General features: G+C 39.2%; 1 protein-coding gene across 1 annotated transcript in view; it reads left to right on the forward strand.

The window, feature by feature from the left end:
• Positions 1 to 17,979, forward strand: part of PLEK (pleckstrin) — a 35,358-nt gene extending 17,379 nt beyond the window's left edge. The window contains exons 3-9 of the mRNA XM_020985402.2: positions 2,289 to 2,470; positions 6,242 to 6,333; positions 10,166 to 10,350; positions 11,338 to 11,442; positions 14,446 to 14,529; positions 15,556 to 15,625; positions 17,389 to 17,979. Of these exons, the coding sequence (XP_020841061.1) occupies positions 2,289 to 2,470; positions 6,242 to 6,333; positions 10,166 to 10,350; positions 11,338 to 11,442; positions 14,446 to 14,529; positions 15,556 to 15,625; positions 17,389 to 17,525 (855 nt within the window). The 3' untranslated portion in view covers positions 17,526 to 17,979. The remainder of the gene's footprint in view (positions 1 to 2,288; positions 2,471 to 6,241; positions 6,334 to 10,165; positions 10,351 to 11,337; positions 11,443 to 14,445; positions 14,530 to 15,555; positions 15,626 to 17,388) is intronic.
• The last annotated feature ends 2,979 nt before the right edge of the window (positions 17,980 to 20,958 follow it).

Consider the following 20,958-nt stretch of genomic DNA (forward strand, 5'->3'; position numbering starts at 1 on the left):
TCCCTAACCTGCTGGGACAAAGGAGGCTAAAAGCAAAGAGTTGTCATCTCTGCTAATATCATCTTATTCTGCCCCCTCTCCTTTCATTTGAATGTTCTCTTTCCTTATGTAAATGAGAGAGTCACATCATAAGCTTTTCATCACAATAATCACTAACAGCCATAAGTAAACCTGTATTTTCTAAATCATAGAAGAAAGGTGCTGCTGGGTAGGCAAACTAGTAATGATATTTGGAGGGCTACTAAAGAGTTTATGATATCAAGTTTATAATAATTTAAAACCAAAAAAGGTATTTGAGGCAATTGTAGATGGTATCTAGCTCAATCCAATGTCTTTATTAAGTGCCTACTATGTCTAATTATATGCCTCTTTTTCTTTTTCTCCCACTTTTGCCCTTTCCCCCCATATAATCCTAAAACCTACCAGTGACCTCCCAGTAGCACCCATAGGTCATTCTCAATCCAACTAATATCCTCTGAGCTAAAGGGATAAACAATTCTCTTGTTGGTCTCTCCATTTGGTATTTGGGAACATAAGAGCTAGTAAAAGTATGCCATTTACTCAGGGATATCCAATGAATTAATATTTGGCATGGAGAGATTCATTCCCTTGAATCCTCCTAGGGTGAGAGCATAGGAGTAAGAGCTGGAAAGGACCTCAAAGGTCATCCTGATCAATCTCCTTATTTTACTGATGGAAAAAAATGGAGTTTAGAAAGATGAAATGATTTTCCCAAGGTCAAACATGTAGTTAGCAGCAGTTGGGATTTGAACCCATGTGTTTCCACCATTCCATATTGCTACACTTTATGAATTACATAAACATTTCAAATTCTAAAAAGTCTATTAAGTGTCCATAATGTTGAAATGAACTTGGCAATTTTGTTTCTAACTTTTAAATTTAACATATATGGAAAAACCCATGTAAAAGGTTGTGATTTTCTATATAATCCTCATTTTTTGTTCTTTGTGATTTGAATGTTTATATTTGTTGATTAAATTCATAATAAAAAGAGTACTTATTTTTAAAGGTGCCTACTATGTGCAAGGCACTGGGAAAAAAGAAAATAATAAAATAGTCCCTACCTTCAAGCTTACATTTTATTAGATTTCTGAATCCAAAGGGTCTAACTTCTTTGCCAGAAAAACAAATTACCTGACTGCAATCAATCATTTGATCAACAAGCATTTATTAAGTACCTAGTGTGTACCAAGTACTATGTTAGGTGCTGAAGGTACAAAAACAAAAATGAAATATTCCCTGCATTCAAGAAGCATCCATGATATTGGAGGAGACATTTGTATAAATATACACACGATACATAGAAAATAAGTACATGGTAACTTCTTCAGGGATGCAATAGTACCCAGGGGAATCAACGAAGGCTCTATGTAGGAGGTGGCATTTGAGATGAGCTTTAAAAGAAGCTAGGGATACTAAAAGGAGGAGGTGAGGAGGGGGATGCATCCAGGCAGGAGAGACAGGCAATGCAAAGGTAGAGACTTGGGAGATGAAGTGCTATGTGTGAGTAATAGTAAGAATGCCAATTTTGCTGGATGGTACAGTGTTCTAAGGGAAATAATTTGTAATAAGGCTAGAAAGGTAGGGTAGGAACAGTGAAGGGCTTTATGTGTCAAATAGGAGTTATGTCTGCTCCTAGAGGTAACTGGGGAGTTACTGGAACATTTGTTTGTTTTTAGTGGGGTAGTTGCATGCTTAAACCGGTACTTTAGCAATATCACTCTGGAAGTTATGTGTAAAATAGATTGGAGTGGGGAGAGACTTAAGACAAGGAAGCCAATTAGGAGGCTATGTCAATAGTCCAGGTGTAAAGGGATTAGGGCCTGAATTAGGGGGTGACTATCTAAGTAGGGGGAACTAGGTGGATAGCTGTGGCAGAGCCCAGAAGTCAGAAAGACCTGAATGCAAATCCAACCTGTGTCACCCTGGACAAGTCACTTAACCCTGTTTGACCCAGTATCCTCATCTGTCAAATAAGCTGGAAAAATAAATGACAAACCACTCCAGTATCTTTGCCAAGAAAACCCCAAATTGGGTCACAAAGAGTCAGACATGACTGCAACCACTGAACAACAACTGTGTAAGTAGAGAGAAGAGGACAGATGCAAGAGATATTGTTGAAACAGAATCAGTAAGACTTGGCATCTGATTGGCTTGGAATGACTGGATTAGCTGACTTTTAAATAAACACTGCCAAATGATGGCTAGGCTCAGGCTTCTGCCTTGCAGCAGCTGTTCCTTACTAACATACTATGTTTTGATTTTAGTTCGTGTTCAAACTTGCCACAACCAAGCAGCAAGACCACTTTTTCCAGGCTGCCTACCTGGAGGAGAGAGATGCCTGGGTGCGAGACATTAAGAAGGCTATTAAGTGCATTGAAGGAGGCCAGAAATTTGCTAGGAAATCCACCAGGAGGTCCATCCGACTGCCAGAAACCATTGACTTAAGGTGATTTGTTTCCTTTGTTTGTTTTTTTTCTACCAGGTTTTAGACTCGACCAAGCTCTACCTGTGTAAATACTGCTCTAAGGCAAGAGCTCTAGTCTTCACTCTTGCAGGCCACGAGTTTATCTAGCCTAGTGCACTGAATGGCCAACCAGTGGCCAGAGAGAATGAATGCAGCATCTCGAAGACTCCGTAGCACTGCAACCAGGGTTATCTACTTCAGTGAGCTTTAGCATCCCCAGCGCACATTAGGTGTTTGACTCTTTCAGGTCATTGTTTCTACTATGGAGCACTCACAGTGCTAGCTTCGAAGAGAAGCCTAGACTCTTCTGACCATAGGAGGGTCACATAGTAATTAAGCACATGGAACACCTTCCCTTTACCTCCCCAACACATAATTGCCGAATACAATACAATATAGAGCCACATATCCACAAGCACAAATATGTATAGCGAACAGAAGCCAGGTGTCTTGGGAAGAGCATTGGACCAAGAGGAAGAGGGCTTAGGCACCAGTCCTGGCTACTTCTAACTTTGTAACCTTAGACAACTCCATTAATCTCATCGGCTCTCAATTTCCTTATTTGCAAAATGGATTTAATACTACCTGCCCTACATATCCTACAGGGCTGTTATAAGGTTTATTTTAGCATGTTCAGTGGAAAGAACATTGGCTTGGGAGTCAGAAGACATGGGTTCAAATCCCTCCTTTGAGGCTTATCACCTGTGCAATCTTGGGCTAATCACTTAACCTTCTTGGACCTCAGTTTCCTCAGTTTCTTCATCTGTAAAATGGGGGTGACAATAGAACTTAATTCACAGGGCTGTTATGAGGAGCGAATGAGATACTATATGTAAGAAAACCTTTGAGAACTTCAAGCTGTATAAAAGCTAGCTATTATTATTATCTATAAAATGAGTGTTCTGGAGAAGGTGGTCTCTAAGACCCCTTCTATATCTATATCTATGAGTCTATGTTCCTTGAACAAATACCTTAATCTCACTGAGCCTCAGTTTCCTCATTTGTGAAGTGGGCATAATAATACCTGCCCTGCCTGTCTCACTAGGCTGTTGTGTGGTTTATGTTAGCAAGATATAGTAGAAGGAGCACTGTCAGGGGATATGAGTTCAAATCTCATCTCTGTGGGATTACTGCCTATGCAACCTTGATCGAGCTGCTTAGCTTCCCTGGGGCCTCAGTTTCCTTATTTGTAATTTAAATGCCTCTGAGGGCCTTGCAGCTCTAGAGTTATGAATCTATGGCCAGGATAATACATGTGAAAGTGCTTTGTATGCTATAAGACACTAGACACGTCTAAATGGACATTTATGATAACAGAATCTTGCCTGAAAGGATAGAAGTAAATGTCCCCTTCCCTGCCTCTCCCCACTCTGAAGCATTTCTCTTTGTACCTTCTAGCTCCTGCCATGTCATACCAGTCAGGCTTAGTCTAATTTGGAAGATCCATTGGTTGGCAATAACCTGTATATACTCAGTTTTTACCAAAATGTATCATTAGGAAGTCAGGAGGATGCCCAAGATGCCAGAGGTCTTTAAATCAACTTTTATCCAGATGTTTGTTGTGGGGCAGAGATATGTTTAACTGAAACAGGGAGGAAAGTTGGGGAAAGATTTAATTTCTTCTTTCTGATTTGCAAACTCCCACAGTCTATTCAATAATGTATCATATGAGAAATTTTTAGCAAAAAGGTATAAATTTGAGGTTACGAATTATCCAGATCCAGAGTCTAAGGAGGGGGAAGATGCTGTCTCTCCTTCTCTCAAGGCATTGACAATTGTTAAACAGTCAAGCTCAATGTCATAAAAGGGCTATAGGAAGCATTGACCTTGCTACCTTAGAAGGAACAGGACCAGAGCAACAAGTGGAATCAGGTTTGTCAGAGATTCAGTCTCTGGAATCAGCTAAGGCAGGGAAGAAAGAGCAGGGAGGTATTGGTGTGTGAAGGGGCTAGAGAGAATCAGTAAGAGCTGCCCTTGAGAGGCAGTGGGGTACAGTGGCATGAGCCCTGGTTCTGGACTCAGAGGACCTGGTTTCGAATCCTCCCTCTGTTAATTGCTGCCTATGTGACCTTAGATAAGGCACAGTCTCTGGGCCTTGGTTTTCTCATCTGCATAATGAAGCAATGGATGGGGTTGGACTTGATGGCTTCTAAGTTCCCTTCCGGCTCTAAATCTATGGTCACTAGCAAATTGGCAACACCAAAGTCTGGCTCTGCATCCTAGGGCCTGGGCTGCTTGTTCTTTGTCCAGTCTGCTGAGAGCTTTATTGCAGCCTGAAGCAGGTCAGTGTCTACAGGTGAGTCTTGCCTTGCACTGGGAGTTGAAGCAGTAGCTTAGCCAGAGGTCTTCAAAACCCTGGCCACATTCTCCATTCGTAATAAAGGGCTCTTGCTCCACCGCAGCTCACATTTCTCTAAGCATACTTGGAAATGAGTTTTCAGCAATGCCATCTCACCCCCACACATGGTGCTCAAAATAACTACCAGAGCTCCCAGGGGCTGTTGAAGGGGCATATTATGGGTGGCTTCTGATAACTTGCCTATCAAACTTTGTTCTAGAAAGAAAAACCAGACTGTTTCTCCCAATTATATCAAATTGCAAGAAACCAGGAGGAGTGGTGAGACTTTGCGGCCCTTTTGCTTCTGAACATGTCAGAGGGAGCCACATTGCTGACCACAGTTGTCAAAGATGTGTGTGAGAAGGATGGATGGACAATGTCAAGGGGAAACAAGATGCAGGAAACAGGAAGGCCACTTCCTGTTCTGTTGCTCAGTATTCCAGTGATAGGGCTCCCCACTTACTCTGTAAAATAACAATAAGAACTCCTCTCTTCTCCCCCCTCTTCACATTTTCCTCAATGTCTTTCTCTTTCCTCTCTCCCCTCTATTAATCTGTTTCTATTTAGGGAAAATGTAAAAAAAAATACTTCCTGTGTGGTTGAGACATTTGTCTGTAAAGGAGCTGCACCAAATTCTCCCTTCTCGTAGGAGGCCTAGGATGCTAGATGCCAACTAACTATACTTTTCTCTTTTGATTGTCAGTAGCTAATTTTCCAAATAGCTTTATTCATTTGTTCAATTCATTCACTCAACATATATCTGAGTACCAACAATGTTCAAATCTGGCCTCAGACACTTAGCTGTGTAACTTTGGGCAAGTCACTTAAATCTGCCTCAGTTTCCTCAGTTGTAAAATGAGCTGGAGAATGAAATGGCAAACCACTCCAGTAGCTTTGCCAAGAAAACCCCAAATGGGACATGCCTGAAATAACCAAACAACAAACAGCATATAAGTCACTGTGCTAACTGCAATGCAGAATATAGAATTATGCTAGATATATCTGCCTTCATGGTGCTGCAATCTAGCCAGAGACATAAGATACATGCACAAATATTTACAGTGACCAAAGTAATAGAAGTTTCAATTGCTAGGCAGCAGAGTGGATAGAGATTTGGAGTCAAGAAATCCTAGATTTAAAGTCCTGTCTAATATTTGTTAATGATGTGACCACATCACTCAACCTTACTGAACCTCAGTTTCCTCCTCTGCAAAATGGGGATAACAATATTTATGGTAGCTACCTTACAGCATTGTTGTGCCCCTCAAGTGAGATAATGTATGTAAGATGCTCTTCACAATTTAAAGGGCTAAAGAAAAGTCAGTTACTATCTTGATCATCCTCTCCAGGGTAGAAGGTATGTGGGCAAACACTAGATAGATTCGCCCCCTGACTCATTGCTTTTTTCTGCTCAGTGCCCTATATTTATCCATGAAGGATGCTGACAATGGAGTAAAAGAACTGAAGCTGGAGAAGGATAAGAAGGTGTTCAATCACTGTTTTACAGGTAAAAGTTTGCATTTCCCATGTACTTGCTGCTAGGAGATGTGTCCACCATTGAATTGAATGAAATGCATTGGATTCTAACCCCAACTCCAGTAAGGACAGAGAGGATAAGAGAAGGGTGCTGGGCAAAAAGGATAATTTGGGACATGCTCAATGAGCCAATTGAAAATGAAGTTCTAGACTATCAGAGTGAAAAAAAGTGAAGAAGAAAATCAAAGGTCTTTGTTGCTCAATAGAATTTATGATATAATGAAAAGAAGTCTTGGTTAGGAAGTAGAGATGTGTTCTAGTCCCAACTTTGTTACTAGATGATTGTATGACTTTAGGCAAGTGACATTAATCTCCATGGCCACCAGTTTCTTCAAATTAAGATACGGGAGTTGGATTAAATTATTTCAAAGATACTTTCTTGCTGCGACATTTTTCAATTCCATGAGAGCTTGTGGATTAGATCATAGAAGTTTTGGGAATTCCGTTCTAAGTCATTCAACCTTGATTAGCGTGATTATGATATGGGTATACCTTGAGTTCCCAAAGGCAATGAATGCCAGTGAAGAGTAAACTCTGCTTGGTTCTATTATGCCAGAAAGTCTTCAGACACTGGCTTAGTATGGCCTATGGCCTGAGCTGTAGTCAGTCAATCAAAAGACATTTATTAAGTACGTAATATGTGCCAGGAACTTTGCTAAGCCCTAGAGATGGGAAGAAAGGCAAAAGATAGTCCCTGCTCTCAAGAAGCTCACAGTCTAATTGGAGCAGTCTAACCTAGAGAGGATCATCCCCATGTTAGTCTTGGGGGCAATGAGATTTTTGGCCACAACTCTTCAGGGCTACCTGTTAAATTAGGACAGTTGTGATCTGCATCAAGTGAGGGAGCACTCGGGCTGAAGAGATTAGAGAGTATTGTAGCAATGGAGTGACTACCCAATCTTTTTTTCATTCCACACTTATTGAGTTGAATATGGGGAATGTAGATTGCATTAGGTTTCCTCAGAATTCTTGGACATAATGAATTTGATGAGGTCCTAACATGAAACTTAATATGTCATTTCATTACAATAATGCTCACTCTCTCTAAGGGGCCCCAGTCCTTGTTACAAAATACTGTGAACATAGGACAAGTGAATGCTGTTGAATCTCATTACTATTTTAGGAACTATGACCTATTACACTGAAGTCACAAGTCACACAAAGCAAAACCTAAGGTGCCATAAAAATAAATCCACAGCAGAAGAGTATATGGAGTTAAGTAAGTCAAAAGTACCTCAGTTTCCTGATCTGTAAAATGAGGGAAGTAGATGAGATTTTTTGTGAGACCTCCTCCAGCTTGATGTGCCTTCAGAGTTAGTCTCCCAAGGCTTTGAAAAGTTGCATTTTTTGTTTGTGATGGAAATACTTACACTGATGTTATCATGGATTCTTGAAGTAAGAAATATAATTTTGAGCATTATGTGCAAGGAATTGTGTTAAGGAAGTAGAAGATATAAAAAAGAAGACGAGTCCTTTTGTCAGGAAGCTTATAGTCTAGTTGAGTCAACAAAATGCACTCATGAGCTGTCAAATAACAACACAAAAATTATTAACATAAAAAAATAAGAGATGTCTTGACATAGTGTTAAATGCCGGTAGGTATGATAGACAACAGATGTCATGAATTTAGAGGAGAGAGAAAGATATTGCTGTAGGCTGGAGTGGTCAGAAGGTAGGCTGTTCCTGGAAGACTGGGCATGGTTTTCATGGACAGGAATCTGTGGGAAACCTTAGAGAAAGGGATGGCACAAAGGTGTGGAAGTAAAAATGGCCATACTATGGGAAAAAAGAAGATTAGTTAACCAGCCTGGATGGAGAAAAGGGTTCATCATGTGAAGTAGTGGGAGAAAAGGTTAGAAAACAAATTGCAAAACCTTAGATGTCAGGTTATATAGCAAGGTTTGGAATTAAAGAGGGAAGAAGACAAAAGTTTTCAGTATATACTATTCCTAGAGGTTAATAAAATAATTGTATCTTTAGGATCTGGACCTTGTCACCCCTCCAGTATTAAAATTATATATATATACACACATATGTATATGTATATATATTATATATGTGTGTATGTATGTGTGTGTGTATGTGTGTATGTATAATTATTCACATAGTACAAGTCTTATGGGAAAGGAAATCAAGCAGCTTCAAAGTATACTTGCCTTCTGGGAGGTGTCTGAACCACAGTGGCATAACACATGTGGTGAGAATGTATAAGATATTACGAAAGAGTTATGGATTCACCAGAATGTTGGAATGTTGCCCTGCAGTAAAGCCAGATTTCAGTTCTTTCTATGTTTTCTATATCTATTTATAGATTGTTGTGAGTCTTTTGCATTTTCTGCCTTTTCTAGGATGGAGAGGTAAAGGATGTTCTGTAATCAAAATGCATATGTGTATTTTTCCTTGAGTGCCTGTATACATTGGACCTGGGGACCTTACTACCCACATACGTGGAAACTTAGGCACTTTTTAAATTTGGAGAATTCTCAGAATAAACTCTAGAAGAGTGTATAATGAACTCTAAAGAGAATATGACCTTAATAGGTCAGCCTCTGAGATCAGACTCCATCTGTATGAGACCAAATCATGAGGGGTCCTGGTTCTTGGATTACACCCAACTATTCCTTTTTTGTCAATTTCCCTCTGGCAAATCAAGTCCTCCAAGCATGTCATTCCATCACCTGTCTCTGTCCCTCTGAACAGGCTGTCATTTATACCTGAAATGTACTCCTTCTTCATGTCTATGTCTTAAAACCCCTAGATTTCTTCAAGTTAGCTCAAGTACCACCTCCTATTTGAAGTCTGTTCTGTTCCCTCCACTTTGCTAGTTACCCTCCCCTGACAACTCACATACTTCTTTCTGTGTTGCCCCACCCCAATAGGATATAAGCTACATGAGAGGAAGGACTATTTTTGTATTCTTAGCACCTAGGGCAGTTCCTGGTACATTGTAGGTGCTTAATAAATCTTTTTGATTGCATGAATGAGTGAATGAACTGGTTATGATTAATGCATTACACAACTGTGCTGGCCAAATCAACCACAGTCACACCAACTACTTCCCTGGTCTGCCTAATTTGGAAGACCCAAGTATTGTCATAGACTATTCTAAAAAATTTTAACAATAATTTAAATATAAGGATGGTTTTATCAATCATCCAAAAGATTCTCTTTCCAATCCAGATAAAATGCCAGATTTCTCATTTTGAGATGCCTAATATGTTGTCAAGGAAGGGACGTTTTTCTTCCTTCCTTCCTTCCTTCCTTCCTTCCTTCCTTCCTTCCTTCCTTCCTTCCTTCCTTCCTTCCTTCCTTCCTTCCTTCCTTCTTCTTCCTCCTTCCTTCCTTCCTTCCTTCCTTCCTTCCTTCCTTCCTTCCTTCCTTCCTTCCTTCCTTCCTTCCTTTCTTTCTTTCTTTCTTTCTTCTTTCTTTCTTTCTTTCTTTCTTTCTTTCTTTCTTTCTTTCCTTTCTTTATTTCTTACTTTCTTTCTTTCTTTGGCAATTGAGGTTAAGTGACTTACCCAGGGTCATAGAGCTAGTAAGGGTCAAGTGTTTGGGTTGAGGTCGGATTTGAACTCAGGTCTCCTGATGTCAGGGCTGGTGCTCTATCCACCACGCCACCTAGCTGCCCCCAGACATTTTTCTTTGGATAATTTTTTTTAATGATAGAGGGTTTACCTCTTGGGATGATTTAAATATAGTCTTGGTTAGGAATGGAAATGGATGGTGTCATCTTCCAAGGTTCTTTCCAGTCCTTTGATTCTAGTTTTGATCTAGTAACCTGACCTTTGATTTTTCCTATCTAGGTAACTGTGTGATTGACTGGCTACTATCTAAACAATCTGTCCGGAATCGTCAGGAAGGTCTCATGATAGCATCTTCACTACTAAATGAAGGTTTCCTGCAGCCTGCTGGGGACTTGTCCAAGAATGCAGTTGATGGAACTGCTGAAACCTCCTTCCTTGATAATCCTGATGCTTTCTACTACTTTGTAAGTAGGAAGAGTTACCAGCTCATTCTTATAATGAAGATAGTCCAACCAGATCCCAGAGAAGGAGTTCTTGACTTTTGGGGGGTCATGAAACCCTTTGGAAGTCTGATATAGTCTAAGGACCGCTTCTTTAGAAGAATGTTTTTTAAATAGAGAAAATACATTAGATTACAAAAAACAAATTATATTAAAATAGTTATCAAACTTTTTTTTTTAAGTTCACACATCCCAGACTTAGATCTCCTGTCCCAAACAGTTGTCAAACTATATCTATGAGGGGAAAAAAAGGTCACGATTCTTCAGAAAGAACCCAACTCACAGAAATCCCCATAGTACCGCTGCAGATTCCTCTTTCAAAATACATACCCACTCTGGGGTCATGTTATAGACATAGCAAGAGGAAATTTCTTTGGGGATTTTGTCAGTTCTGTTTTTTCTCTGGATCAGGGCCCTGACATTCGGAAGCTGTGTGAGAGAAACACCATCCTAACAAGAATGAAACAAATTTCCCAGATATAAGGTTTCAGTTCACTTTGGGTGAAGTTCCACTGCCAGTCTCATTTCCTCAGACCACTTCTCCAGTCTTCAAGGAGGTATAGAAAGCAGCGTAGAGGTGGGAAAATGCCCCGTATGTTATTTGGTGTAAAAATGAGAAAAAAAGAATAGCTTGAGAGAGAGTACTCTTTGAAGGAAGAAAATTCCCCAGAGAAAGATTGATTTAGGAGAAGAGAAACAAACAAACAAATGAACAAACCAACTTCAGGAAGGGGAAGAATATTCATAAGAACCGTGCTTGAGAAGAGAGAGACAGGGAATATAAAGGAGGGAGGTAGGAAGCAGCATTCTAGGAAAGAGCCTTAAAGGTTAAGATTGGGGTACAGGTAACACAGAAAGGCAGAGGGAACATTAAAATGCTGGTGATCAGGGAAGCAAAAAGTAATGGCAAACGTGATTTGGTGAAAGAAATCTGTATTTGTTTCCAATTAGGCAGACAGTGGATTCTTCTGTGAAGAGAATTCCAGTGACGATGATGTGATTTTGAAGGAAGAATTCAGAGGAATCATCATTAAGCAAGGGTGCCTACTGAAGCAGGTAAGTGGCCAGTACCATCCTGTTTGGATCATTCTCCTTCATTGGATTCTCTTTTTTCCCCCCTACTTTTGCCTTCTCTATCTTACCTGAAAGCCTGTTAGTGGTTGTCAGTGGCAGGAGTCACAACTAAAAGTTCTACTGGAAGTTCTTCCACAGAGTGGAAGGTAAGGCAAATGACCAATGATTTGCTCAAAAAATCCAAGGAGGATAATATTGGGAAGAGTGGAGTAGAGAAAGAGAGAGACCACTTGAAATAGGGTAGAAGAAGTCATTACCTTCAAAACAATAAGAAAAAGAGAAGGCAAAAGAAAATATTGCCCCCTTATGAGATGGAGGACCGCCAATGGGATAACACCTTACATAGATTGACTGTTAAATATTAAATTAATTCTTAAGTAGAGCTATTTAATGCTAAATGTATATTTCTCTTTATAATAGACAAATAACCAAGGAAGAGGGACATATAGATGAGGAGGATTTGAAACCAAGTGAGAGAAGTGAAATGTTATTTAAATGAACAATCTGTATTCACATCTGTAGGTTAGCAATGAATGGTATTGTGAGCACCAAAAGAACTAAAGTACCATTTTTTGGGGATCACATGGAGTGTGAAGAATCACCCAGTTAATTAATAAGTATGCATTAAGGACCTATTACGTGCCAGCACAATGCTAAATGCCAGTGATACAAGGGCAAAAGTGAGAAATTCCCTGTGCTCAACCAACTTATATTCTTATAGGTGAGGTTTCTGAATTGGAAAAGAACCCTTGGAAAGTCTGCATTCATAGACTCATATCATATTAGAGCTGGAAGAGACCTTAGTGACATGATGGATTTGGGTTTAGCTGATCAAAGACTGGATTAGATGATATCTGCATCTATATCCCTTTAGCATCCCCTGTCTTCACCATTGCAACTATTTCCCTTACAGTCTCTATCAGAAGTAAGAAAATAGGGGAAATGTTCATAGGTAATTGGGAGAAAAGAAAGAAAGAAAAAGGAATGAAGGAAGGAAGGAAGGAGGGAGGGAAGGAAGAAAGAAAGAAGGAAAGAAAGAAAGAAAGAAAGAAAGAAAGAAAGAAAGAAAGAAAGAAAGAAAGAAAGAAAGAAAGAAAGAAAGAAAGAAAGAAAGAAAGAAAGAAAGGAAAAATGAATCTGGGATTCTTTGTGGCCACCTAATGAAAGCTGAGACTTTAGAACCCTTCATAATCATATTTGATCATTACAACTACGTAGGAGTATGTAATGCAAGTGTTATTGTTACTGTTTTAAAAGTGAGGAAACTGGGGCTCAGAAAATCCAAGTAAAATCACATAGCTAGCAAGCTAAAAAGCCAGACTTTCAATCAAGATCTTTTGACTGCAATTCCATTGTTCATCCATTACAACACACTTCCACAGGAGAGATTTAGTTTCTCCTTCCTTCCAATCAAGTACTGATCATAGTTTAAAAGGCAATCTGGATACTACATTTAAAAATTTTTTTAAAATTTTTTTCTTATTTATTTATTTTTAGTTTTTAACATTCACTTCCATAAGATTTTGAGTACCAAATTTTCTTCCCATCTTGTCCCTCCCGGTGTGCATTCTGAATGCACCCCTTCCCCTAGTCTGCCCTCCCTTCTATCTCCCCCCACCCCCACCTTCTCTTATCTCCTTCCCCTTCTATTTTCCTGTAGGGCAAGATAGATTTCCATACCCCATTACCTTGGATACTACATTTTCAAAAAAACGTGATCAATAGGTGGCTGAGGGAAGTCTCATGTCTTAGTACATCTGGTTTCTCGTAAAGTACCCTAACCCAGTGCTGGCTGAATAGGACCAGACATTGGCATATTTGATTTTTTTCATCTCTTTTGTTTATTTATGTAATTTATTTCATCATATTATTTTTATATATATTATATATGTAAGCACACGCACACATGTGTGTGTGTGTGTGCATGTGTGTGTACCTTGTCTCCCAAAGAAGTTTTAAGTACCTTCAGGCAAGGACTGTGTCTAATATATACATACATACATACATGTATGCACATATATACATATACATGTATACACATATACATACATTGTGCATACATATATATGTAGGTATACAGGTGTGTGTATATATGTGTGTATATATATGTATATGTATATATCCCGCACAAAGCCTAGCACAATGTGAGACACATGGCTGGTGCTCAATAACTCTTATTGAACTGAATTCAGTTGATGTTGGGTAGATGTTGATCTTTACAGTTGAGTATGAATTCTAAGAAATGGCCTAAAAGTTGCAGGCATCCATGTTATAAATTGCCATACCATCTGTACCCTGCTCACTCAGAGAGATGTCATTCTAGAAATGATGACTCAATCCCGTCACATTCTGATGCAACCAAAGTACTTAAAGGAACTTGGGTAGTACCCACTGCTTCCAAATACTCCTTGTCATCTTCCTCGGAAGGTTGACTCACTATAAATAGGAGGATTACCCAGCAATTGCATGAGAGCCCAGAATGTATGTCTAGAAGGAAAGGAAGAAATGATGACTACAAGAAATTGTCATGCTAATTCAGTCAACCAATCAACCATCAAGCATTTATTAAGCACTTACTATATATCAGGCACTGTGCTAAACACTGGGGATGCAAAGAAAAATTGAAAACAGTTCCTGCCCTCAAGAAGCTTATGTTCGGGGAGGGGAGATAAGGAAATGTACACACATACTCACACATATATTGTATGTATTTAAGTATGCATATACAGCCAGTCCAAAAACCACTTCCCACCCCTCTTCTGCCCCCAAAATATAAGTTCCTTGATGACAGGGATTATTTCATGTTTATCTTTGTATTTTGAGCACTGAGCACAGCGTCTTGCACATAGTAGATGAATCATATGCATTTGTTTGTTGATCGAATGATGACATTGCTAATTTTGTGCCTCAGTCCTGGGTTAGGACATGATTCTATTGGGCTGATAATCTCATTATTTCTCTTTTGTATACTGATTCTGGATGCAGGGGCATCGGAGGAAGAATTGGAAAGTGAGGAAATTTATTCTGAGGGAGGACCCTGCCTATTTGCACTACTATGATCCTGCAGGGGTGAGTACCATGGTTATTGAAAGCTGTTCAACTGTCGTTCTCATTATCATTCCGAGTAGCCAAACTTTTCTATTCTTCTGATTCCTCTCTCTGCTCCCATTTCTTTTTCTATATCTCAAAGGGCTCTTCCAACTCTAGATGTGTGTTCCTATTATCTTATGAACTTCTTACCTCAGCATTTCTTCATACCCCTTCCCTACTTCCTGCTTTCCTCCATCTCCTATCTTTTCTCAGCCTCCACTGGATAAATCTATCCTGTTATGGAGTTGTAAAGGTCATACAGTAAACCTATGGCCTTGAGGCATCCAGTTCTCCACTTAAACTTTCACTTTCTCTGGGATCAAAGTTAATTTCTCCATGTCATATATTTCAATTAGACCCTCCGAACCATTTCTTTCATTTAAATTTAAGTAGCTTTGGTAGTGTTTTCGGTCAGGTGGGAGGAGAAATTTAATTTAATTTTTAGCTTTTGGCTTAATTAGTTAAGAAGTAATGTTCTCTAGCCAAGCTTAATTATATGAGAACATTTTGCTTATTTAATTTAGGCAGTTTTGTCTTTTATTGTCAGGAGGTGGTTGGTGTGAAGCCTTAAGCCTCCCCTAAGCGGACTGGATTCTCTAGCTCTGTTTTTAACTGAAGGATAGTATTCTTCGCTTACATTCTATGATCTTCTAGGCAATAGATGGGCCAACGCGGTATAAGGACTCTGAAGGAGGTATAGCCAAACCTTAACTTCCCCCACTTCTCCTTCCTGTTTCCCCACTAATTTGAACTTTTAATTGGGGAAGTACCCTGTTATGCACAACACTTACATACATCTTTCTCTGCACATCCTCCACTGCCTCTCTGAGGTGTAGGTTTGGGAATCTGATCCTCAGCTGCCAAGTTTCTCTTCTTTATTCCAAGAGCTTAATACATATTTGTTGAATTGAATTTAATTTCCATCTGAGCTGTTGTGTAACTCTTCACCAGTCAGACTGCAGTATGTACTATATACTTTGTAGGCATAATGTTCTTCTTTTCCAGGGAGAGGATCCACTGGGGGCAATTCACTTGAGAGGCTGTGTGGTCACTGCAGTGGAGAGCACCCCTGATGGTAAGTACAACTGTCCCCCTCTAGAAGCACAGAGGGAAGAAATACTGGATTTGAAAGTAGGAGATCTGGTTCCACTCATGAACAGTTAGGCAGTGCATAGAGTGCTAGGCCTGGAGTCAGTAAGACCTGAGCTCAAATCCAGCATTAGACACTAGCTGTGTGACCCTAGATAAGTCACTTAACCTCTGTCTGCCTCAATTTCTTCAATTTTCCAATGTAAAATGGAGATTATAATAGTACTTATCTCCCAGGATTGTTGTGAAGATCAAAAGAGATAAAATTGTAAAGTGCTTAGCAAAGTGTCTGGTATATAGTTGGTACTTAATAAATACCTGTCCTTTCCTACTGGTTGTATGACCTTGGGCAAGTCATTCACCTCTCTAAGCCTTAGTTTTCTCCTTTATGAAGTGATGGGGTTGGATTAGATAATCTGTGAGTTTTCTTTCCATTCTGATCCTATGATTGTCCATCCCAATAGATGATTATCAGCAAAAATATATTTATGCCTGTATGATTGGCTTATAAAAAGTCTTAGAGAGACCAAAGCTTCCCATGTGTAGTCGTGCCCGTCCAACCCCAGGAGCATCACAAAGCTTCATGGCTTTCGGAGGACTGCCCATGAACTACACTGAACAAAACCTGGAGTCTATAAAGGGCAGCCAACTTTGCCATCGATGTCACCCAGTCTAGGCCCTTCTAGTTCTTGCTCCATCTTAGGCTTTGTTGTTACATAGTCCTTTAACACACTTTAAGGTTTCTTAAAGGAAGTCCTTTGTACTTACAGGCTGGGAATTCCTCCATCAGGGCAGCAGCATGATATCATAGCTAGAGTATTGGAATTGGTGCAGGATATCTGACTTCTGATTCTGTCTCTTTCACTAACTTGAACAAGCTTCTCTTCTGGGCCTCATCTGAAAAATGAAGGTTATTAGATTAGATGATCTCTGAGATGACTTCTAGCTCTAAAATTCTATTATTCTACGAATAACATAATCGTAGACATTTAAATTTAATTTACTGGGCTCCCAGTGGTTCAACAAAAAGCCATTGTTCCCACTTTGCCATCTGGTACTTACAGGCTTAAAATTTCTTGACTAGATTATTTTTTATAAATGGAAGACCTTGGGTGTATCTACCTCCAATTTCTCTTTCAGCACCTACCTTGTTTAAATAAGACACTCTTCTGGTCCTGAAATTTGCAGGATCAGGTCTATGACTGGCTAGAGAGTGGTTCTGTTGGAGACTAAAATTACAGGGTTTATCCCAGTATAAACAAATTCATCTCTCTGTATTTTGTCACGATAGTGTTCTAGGCGTAAGGCAATTAAAGCGAGAGCAATGTACAGATAAATGCAAATCTATGGCTATTCTTAACAAAAGAAACATCATTCATACAAAGGACATGTGATCATTATTAGCTGAGAAAAGGAGAGATTTCTGATTCGTTCAGAAAACTGCTAGTAGCTAAAGATTTATGTACATGTAAGACTTTATCCAAATAGATATTTTTCAATTTCCTTAGGATTTTTACAATAGGACAACCAATATTAGAGAATTTGAAAGTCATGCTTTTAAAAATATATGATTTTATTTGTTTTTAAAAGAGAAATCAAGATAACATTGAAAGTAGAACAAAAGCACATTCTAAAATCTATCTGGGCTGTATAGCTATATTTTTACTAAAATATGGGGGTTGAATCAGATTACCTCTATAAATTAAGAGCCCTCCAATAATTATGATATTCTTCTTTTGTACCCTTTAGTTAAGAAGAGTGGTGATGAAAACCTTTTTGAGATCATCACAGCTACTGAAGTTCACTATTTCTTACAAGCCGCTTCCCCTCAGGAGCGCACAGAGTGGATCAAAGCCATTCAGGTGGTCTCTCGGACCGGGAAATGAAAAGGAACCTTCTGCTCTAACAAAATTCCCATGGGCTCAGTCATCAAGTTTCTCCTGAGGCCATCCAAACAGGAGGAAAGGAAGACCTGTATTGGATTCCGAATGTAACTAGCCCTCTATTTGATGATTCCTGTGTTCTAACTCCTATCCAGCCCCTTTTTCTATCAGCCTTCCTTGTGCAGATACAACCACCTTTGTGACTGTGGGCAAGTCAGTTATCCTCTTCGGGACCAAGTTTCCTCATCTGCAAGAAGATGGAGAGGGCTACAATAATCTCTAGCCATCATAACAGCGGTGGTGGTGACCTTGGCTAGAATAGTTACCCTTTGAACAAAGCACACAGCCTTCCTCTGTTAGATGAGAGCACAGCTGCTTCCAAATATGCTATATGCCTGAGAAAATGATTCCTTCTAAAAACCCTGAAAAATGAGTAATAAATTGACTAATCCATCAACAGGTTTTCCTTTACTTATTCTCTCTCCCTCTTCCTAGGGGACAATAGTAAGGTGAATTTAATCAGTTTGCCTTATTTACCCTGAGGTGCTTGTAGACCTGTATTAAAAAGGACTCTTGTTGGATTGGGTGAAAGTCTTACCAGAACAGAGTCTACAACACAAACAAGTACATTTTAAAAAAACATAAATTTTGATTGATATCTTTTATTTTTATAGTACCTAAATATCTCTGTATCAGTTTTCCTTCTACTCTCAGAGAGCCCTTGTATCAAATACAGTTTTTTTTTTAAGAAAAAAAAGAAAAAATAATAAATCCAAAAGAAGTACATACTTTACAAGGGAATTACACTCTGCTGAACAAATTGGTATATTTTTTCTTTTATGTCCTCCTACTAAAAAGAATTAAGAGATTGTAAGTACCAAAACTTTAAAAAAAAAAAACTTGGCCTGATAAACTTTATATATAAAGTTGATCTCTGTTACTCCCTGAGTCTTTTAAAAATATTCTTCTTAATGTTAAATGTCAAGTTTACTATGCCTTCCCATTTTTTCCCCTTATTATCAAAACCTGGTCTCAAGAAAGGATCAGATATAAGTCATTTTTACTTTGGTGGGAATTTGAATCAATCTGTTACCTCTCTCAGGGGCATGTGTCTTTAAAGCCTTATCTTTAGTTGCAGAACAAAGGCTTTACACCCTGTGGAAAGATTTTTAGGCATCAGTGGCAGGTGAGAGAGATTGGTGGCAGAAGCAGAGGAGGCATTTTAAATAGTCTGAAATTCTGCTTAATGGGTGGGTTCCTATTGTATAAAGCTGGTACTGATTCTAGCCCAGGACATCCCTCTCTTTGTTTCAATGAGGTGTTATCTCTTTCCCCCCTTCTGTTGTATTTAGTTTTAAAAAGAAAGGGAAAAATGACACCAATATGTGACATCATACCTCAGTTGAGTGTTGGGATGTGAAGTGTGTGAATTCCATCCATGGATAACAGCTAAGATCCCTCCCCACCCTCTCTGCTAGACTACCGTATGACAGTGGAACATTAACCCTCTGAGTTTTGACCTATTTAGAAGTAGGAAAACCAGAGTTCTAAAAGTTATTCACAGTGACGGCAGTGGGCATTGCAGAGACAGCCTTTAGCACACCAGCTTATTGCATTTAGGCCTTGCATTTACTCTTAGGCCTAAAGGCATTACCTATGGTTACCCCTGACTATATTTATAGGGCTCCCCATGAATCCTTTTCCCTATTCACTAGTCAGACCAGGTAGAAGCTGCCCCCAAGTTATGCCTTCACATTGGGGTCTTGTCCATGGCTTTTGGTCCCATCCACTAGACTATGATTCTGCTCCAGCATCTCTCATGATGGGGCTGGTAGAGTTAAGGTGACATTTACAGAAGGAGTGGGGAGTAAGAAATAGTATTTTCCTGTTAACCTCTCTACTCACTTTCCCTTGTTACCTCCCCCAACTCCATATCCAGTTTTATGAAATCCTTGGTTCATACGGCCCATCCTAACCCCCAGGGAGATAAGTGAGGCTCACAGTGCATTTTCTAAGATTTCTCTCCCCAAACATGCACAGTATTTTCTTTATTTTTTTTCCATTTAAAAATGACCTATTTATTGATATGTAGTCAAACTCTGTGTTACATATAAATAAAATAAACATGGATTTTAAAGCATCTCATTATTGATATTATGATTCCAATTTTTACCTCTTATTTTGAATTCCTTCAATGAAATCACAATGCATTTATTAAGTAGAAAAGTGTGTAACACTGTTTTGGCCATATTCCTGAACACTATTTTGCCTCTTAATGGCGATGCGAATGTAGTAAAGGTTATAATTTGAAATAACCTATAAAGGCCATCCTACAAGCATACATCCTGTAAGCCAATTCAACTTCTGCTACCCCATAATGGAAAATGATCCATACCTTGTCTCAAGCAGTTTAGCATCTAATAGATTTCCTTCCCATTATCATACTCACAACTATTACTCATTTAAGGGTTCTTCCCTTCTGTTCTCTCACAAATAATCTTATGAATTCCTTTTGCCTGTGTAGTATGTATTAGAATGTAAGTTCCATGAGGGCAGGGGTTATTTTTTGACTCATTTTGTATCCTCAGCACTTAGCACAGTGCCTGGCCCTTAGGCACTCAGTAGACTGATAGTGGAGGCCTATTTACCTTTCAAAGCAAATTGACTCTACTGTGTATCTTAGAGGAAATATAACAGAAAGTTGTTGAGGGCCGATCTTAAGAGTCTGATAAGGGTTTAAGATCTAAGGCAGAGTTTGACCTCTGCCCAGGCTTTTACCCAAAAGGGCTCAATGATTAAGTGGTATGGCTCTCCAATTCCTTCCTGATTAGGAGGTTCCTGAGACATTCCTTCCCACTCTTTGAACCTTAGATTTACACATTCACTCCTCTATGCAGGTGGCACCAAGGCGCCTGGGAAAGCCTTGGAATTTACAGCCCAACCTAGGAACCCTGATAAGGAGGAAATTCAGGATTGTCACATCCTCAGCAGATGTTCTGGGTATATCACACAGGGAGGACTCTTTGAAGTTAGGCTAGATTTTCTCTATATATCCTGTACCCTCAAATGAATAAACTGAGCCAGTAATTCTACTCCACCTGGCCCATGTCACAAGTTATTTCATGCCTCTCCATTTGCTGTACAATCTGGTTGTGGGCAACAGAAAATAGCTTGAAGACATGAGCTATTTAGTCTTCTTTACAAATTAATATTTAAAATTAGCCCTGATAACTAATTTCCTGGAAGGAAAAGAGTCTATGAAAATGCATTAACTATATGAGACCCAGATAACCACTCAGAGCAGGGGAAGATGAAATTTTCTCCTAAAGAGTACCCTAGAACCATTACAGCATCATTAAGGAAGTAGTTGATTCTCCAAAATGGAATAAAGCACTCAGCACAATGCCTCATGCAGTAGACACTATATAAATTCAAC

The sequence above is a fragment of the Phascolarctos cinereus genome, unplaced genomic scaffold (genome assembly GCF_003287225.1).
Source record: "Phascolarctos cinereus isolate Bilbo 61053 unplaced genomic scaffold, phaCin_HiC Scaffold_2;HRSCAF=192, whole genome shotgun sequence".
Classification (NCBI taxonomy): Eukaryota; Metazoa; Chordata; class Mammalia; order Diprotodontia; family Phascolarctidae; genus Phascolarctos; species Phascolarctos cinereus.